Consider the following 5465-nt stretch of genomic DNA (forward strand, 5'->3'; position numbering starts at 1 on the left):
TGTGTAAAAACGGTTAAAACTAAAAATGGGCTGTTTTTTTGTGCAAAATACAAAAACAAAAAAACAAGCCATTTCCTGTTTTTTTTGTTTTTTGTACAAAATGGAAAAACAGCTTGATTTCTTGTTTCTGTTCGTGTCTTTTATACTCAGAAAACAGACTGATTAAATGTACCTTGGTCATGAAAAAAAAAAACCTTCTTACAAAATATCATTCTGTGTGGGGTGACAAACCAAAATTTCAGCCAAAAAATTGAGCAAAAAATAACCTGACAGGACAAAAGAGGGCAAAAGATGTCAGCTGCGTACAGTGATGTAATGAATACTTAGTCATACGAAAACTGTAGGCTGGATGAAAACGCACCTCAGCCTGACTTAGGACATGTCTAATGTAGTTTGACCACCAGACGTGTTGAAATAGGAAACACTGTGCAAAAGTAGCTGCAGTCTCACACCAAGCCCTGACATCTGCATGTAGGTCATCTGAAGGTGTGGTGAACAGAATGTCTCACCGCAGTGATCTTAAACCCACATCTTCATGTTACAAAGGTTTTTCATCAGAAAACACAGGTGAGATCCCAACAGTCTTTGGTACCAACAGTCATCAGGTTTATTTCTTCTGTTTCAGCTTGTTCATAAGCAGTTCAGGGAAGAACAACAGTCTGATGTCTTCAGTCTGAGCAGTTAGTGTCAGGACAGGGAGGACATGAAGGCCAATGAAAAACACGTCACTGTTTCATATGAGGAGTGATGAGCTTTATTATCCATGATAGATGTTTGATATGAGCAGAAATTCAAAGGAGGAAAAAGTCAAAAATACTTGAAAACATTGTTCAAATTAAATCTTTTCATTACATCGACACTACCCAGATCTCCTCTGGATATGAAACACATTCAAACACAGAGACACAGCCATCACTTCAACTGAATCGTCTCCAGCATATCTACACACGGCCACTTCCACGCATGTGATGTCATAGGACTTACAAACTCAGGTGTGTGACTGCAGGTTTTCACACAGATCTTGTTTGAGAAAACAAAACTCTGTTTCCCAGCGTCTAACACAAAACCATGAACCCAGAGTTTTACAAAGATCTACTCTTTGGCCAGAGTTTTCAGAAAACATTGTTTACAGTGGTGTAAAACTGTGGTTTCATGTGGACAACAGGCCTAAACATATAAATATATATGCTGAATACCCAGCTATGTGTGGACATGGCCTAAGGCTCCACATGCTGCATCACGTCTCCATTACACCAGATACGTCGGCAGTGTGACTCCATTACGTTGCGTCTTGACTGTGTTTGTCAACTTACACCAGTTGTGTGTTCAGTCCAACAAGCTGCCTGACAGACAGACGGACAGCTGGAGTCACAGACTGAGGAGTTCCCACTCCATTCATTCATGTTGGGCAGTGAAACCTCAAACCTGTTGACTCCAGGTCTGGTTAAAATAGGACAGCTGCATATTACCTGCAACACGACAGAGCAGCCAGGCAGACTGCGATGAAAAGATCCAGTGTTAGTTGACAGATTGATTTGAATGGAAACTAATCGGATCAGTTGCAGTGACAAAACAGGGACGGACTGCAGACACACCTGGTGTATTTCAGATTAACAGGGTTTATTTCAATTTGGTTGAATGTGTTGATAAAAGGAACTCCTCATGTTGAGTGACCTTCCACAGGTGCCACAGGAGAGCAGCTTTTACCTGACTGACTTTTAAAATGCTTATTCAAGTCTCCCTTCTCAAAGAATCCTTTCCCACAGGTGCTGCAGGAGTGTGGCCTCTCTCTCGTGTGGATTTTTCTTACATGTCTCCTCAGCTCACTGCTGGATTTGAAAGAATTGCTGCAGGTCTCACAAATGAACGGCTTTTCCCCCGTATGAATCAGAACGTGAATATTCAGAGATGACCTTCGCAGGAATTGTTTGCAGCAGACGCTGCAGGAGTAAGGCTTCTTGCCTGTGTGTGTTTTCATGTGCTCTGTCAGGGCACTCTTGAACCGATACGCTTTGCCACAGGTTTTGCAGGTGAAGGACGGTTCTTCCTCTGAATGGATCCGATGGTGCACTTTTAGCTCGGAGTTGCGGTAGAACCTTTTCCCACAGGTGTCACAGCAGTACGGTTTCTCACCTGTGTGTCTCCTCATGTGGGACCTCATAGTGTTTAAAGACATAAATCCTTTTTCACAAATTTTGCAGAAGAAGGGTCTCTCCCCTGTATGAGTTCTCATGTGTTCAGTCAAAGTAACTTTATCTCTGAAGGACTGGCTGCACACGGAGCAGGGAAAAGGTTTCTCCCCTGTGTGAATCAGAATGTGCCTCTTCAGGTGAGCATTCTGACTGAACCTTTTCCCACAGGTGTCACAGCAGTAAGGTTTCTCACCTGTGTGAGTCTTCATATGGGACTTTAGAGAGTTTGAATACTTAAATTTTTTTTCACAAATTTTGCAGAAGTAGGGTCTCTCACCTGTGTGTGTCCTCATGTGTTCAGTCAAAGCACGTTTCTCTCTGAAGGACTGGCTGCACACGGAGCAGGGAAAAGGTTTCTCCCCTGTGTGAGTCAGAGCGTGCCTCTTCAGGTAAGCATTCTGACTGAACCTTTTCCCACAGGTGTCACAGCAGTAAGGCTTCTCACTTGTGTGAGTTTTCATGTGGACCACTAGTGTTGGGCTGCTTCTGAAGCATTTCCCACAGATTCTGCAGGAGTACGGTTTCTCACCTGTGTGTGTCCTCATGTGAGCAGTGAAAGTGCGCCTGAACCTGAAGCGTTTCCCACACGTTTTGCAGGAGTACGGTCTCTCACCTGTGTGTGTTCTTGTGTGAGCGGTCAGTAATGACCTGTAGCTGAATAAATGTGTCTGTAACTCTGAGTTATACTTAAAATCTTCCCCACATGTGTCACACTGAAGGGACTTCTGTGCTTGCTGAGTCTCTAACAGTTTGGGGTTGGGACTCCTTCTTCTGTCAACCCTTTTCTTAGGTTTTAGTTCTGATAGTCCGGTTGGTTCGGACTCTCCATGCTGGTCTGTCTTTGGATCTTGGTTCTTAGGGACATGAGGGTCTGGAGAATGAAACTGCTCTTTATTTTTTTGTCCCAGTTCAGAGTTCTTCCCATCCTCAAATGTAAGACTCTGCTTCAAGTCTTCAGTTCTCAGCTCTGGTTGAAGCAGCTCTCCATCCTGACTGCTGTAGAGTTCCTCCTGTTCCTCTTTAATCTGAGGAGGCTCTGGGTCCTCTTGGTCCAGACTGGAGGTCCTGTCCTGGTTCCAGAGCTGCTGCTCAGAGAGAACCTCGTCGTCCTCCTCCTCCTCCTTGCAGACATGTTGCTGTGGGAGCTCTACAGGAACATGAAACAGAAGCATCACTGAGGTGAGACAGGAAACATGAATTACAGTATTGGCCACAATATAAGCCAAAGTTTTTTTCATTATTGAAAATAATGTGAAAAGTAGGGGGCCTTCTTTTAATCGGGGTCTATGCATTGGCACATGCTGATAGTTGTCTATGGTGAGAGCCAGCTTTTTGTAAAGACAGTGACCTCACTGTGGCTGCAGTGATCCGTCAATCACAGCAGAGACGCAGAGACAGGAGAAGAGGCATGGAGAGGTGCACTGATTGTCCAGAGCAAAGTGGACCAAAAGTTGGGTTATCTAACAGAGAATTGAGGCAGAGTTATGATTCTGATTTTAAGTTAACAATGGTCAATGCAGCAGAGCAGTTAAACAACTGTCAGACAACCAAAAAAGTACAGTTAGGGAGTGTAACGTCCAAGATGTCCACAAAAACTGTCTGAAAAATGCAAACTGAAAAAAAAAGCACATTGTGGTCCTCATGGCGGCTGATATCAAGTGACAGACAGGAGTGTGTATGAGTTTGTTCCTGGAAAACAAAGGCAGCCCATTACAAGTAACATCTGAAACACAGATCTTAGAGACTGTGTTTAAAGCCAAAAATAAAAGCAGTCTCCATTATTCCAATGATTGTCTCAGAATTTTAATAAAAATAGTTACAAAGAAAAGTAGTCACACATACTGTCAGCTGTGACTGAAAATCTACGAAAACAACTGGAAATACCGAGGTCAAGCCAGCACACAAGTAGAAACACTCGGTCAAGCCAGCCTACACGTTGTTTTGTGGTGCGCGAATATATGGCACATCACGGTAATAGCGGCAAACGCCTCATTTCAAAGTAAAAGCAATCTGACTGATAGTACAAGACGTGAGGATTAAACTGAGATAAAAATCAGCTCATTCTGATGTGGAATTTCACAATACAAGCCCTCTAAACTTTCAAATCTCACTGTTTTTTGTCAATAATTAGATTATAATTATCAAAAATAAATCTGTAGTTATAACTGGACCATTCCACCTTAAACTGATAGTACTTGACCTCAGGATGACACTCAGAAAAAAATCAGAGGGCTTTTATTGTGAAATTCCACATCAGAAAGAGCTGATTTTTTTCTGAGTGTCATCCTGAGGTCAAGTACTATCAGTCTAAAGTGGAATGGTCCAGTTATAACTACAGATATATTTTTGATAATTATAATCTAATTATCGACAAATTACAGTGAGATTCGAAAGTTTAGAAGGCTTTTATTGTGAAATTCCACATCAGAATGAGTTGATTTTTGTCTGAGTTTAATCCTCACGTCTTGTACTATCAGTCAGATTGTTTTTACTTTGAAATTAGGCGTTTGCCGCTATTACCGTAATTTGCCATATATTCGCGCATCATAAAACAACGTGTGAGCTGGCTTGACCGAGTGTTTCTACTTGTGTGCTGGCTTGACTCCAGTCTGGACATGTGCATCACTTTAGGGAGTCTGCTCTCCAGACATGTCTCTTCAAAACAGACCAGGAGTGGTCTGTGATAAGGTCTTCACTCTCACAGTAACACTATTTTACTCCAGTATGACCCCAGTTTTTCGGTTTATCTTTAAGACTTACCAATTCTGTGTAAGTTAATGTGAGGTTTCCAAACCACATCCAGCATTCTGCGCTGCCGGTCGATCTCCTCCTCGTAGCGGACGATGGTCGCTTGAAAAGCGGACAGAATGTCTTCAGCAGCTGCAGCCAGCCGCTCGGTCACAAACTCCCTCAGGGATTCAGGTGAGGACATCGTGCATTTGATACAAGTGAAGAAAAGAGGTGAGCTACTACAGCAGGACTGCCTCCATTATTTATACTTCTGCTGTGTGTCACATCAACATAGCCCCGACTGTGTCGCTGCGGACTTTATGTTCCGCTTTCAGTGGAAAATTTACCAACGCGGATGAAAACAACAAGAATATATTTTTTATTCCTGTTTAAACTCGGACATATAATCCAATCTAATCCACGTTTGGCACTGAAAGTGCTTCACACAGAACAAAAAGAAAAGACTCTGAGGCTCATAAATAATGAAATGCTTAAAGAAAGAAAGACGATTTTAAGATTTTTTAAGACAGAAAAAATAAAGAA

At 42.5% G+C, this 5465-nt stretch overlaps 1 protein-coding gene across 1 annotated transcript; it reads right to left on the reverse strand.

The window, feature by feature from the left end:
• Nucleotides 1–274: 274 nt before the first annotated feature.
• Nucleotides 275–5207, reverse strand: LOC141796321 (uncharacterized). The gene is made up of 2 exons (XM_074677360.1): nt 4953–5207; nt 275–3339 (listed from the first exon to the last, which is right to left on the reverse strand). Exons 1-2 carry the CDS (start codon nt 5122–5124, stop codon nt 1661–1663), a joined length of 1851 nt encoding a protein of 616 aa, XP_074533461.1. The 5' UTR covers nt 5125–5207; the 3' UTR covers nt 275–1660.
• Nucleotides 5208–5465: the final 258 nt, after the last annotated feature.

This window comes from Halichoeres trimaculatus, unplaced genomic scaffold, assembly GCF_033239565.1.
Source record: "Halichoeres trimaculatus isolate MK-OKI-2021-1 unplaced genomic scaffold, fHalTri1.1 fHalTri1_scaffold_10, whole genome shotgun sequence".
In the NCBI taxonomy this organism is placed as follows: Eukaryota; Metazoa; Chordata; class Actinopteri; order Labriformes; family Labridae; genus Halichoeres; species Halichoeres trimaculatus.

What these genes read in the sequence shown, in the direction of transcription:
- LOC141796321 (XM_074677360.1), bottom strand. Translation starts at nt 5,124, where the DNA reads ATGTCCTCACCTGAATCCCTGAGGGAGTTTGTGACCGAGCGGCTGGCT. An exon ending in CATTAACTTACACAGAATTG is followed by an intron (nt 3,340 to 4,952) that starts GTAAGTCTTAAA and finishes ATGTTCCTGTAG; the next exon opens with AGCTCCCACAGCAACATGTC.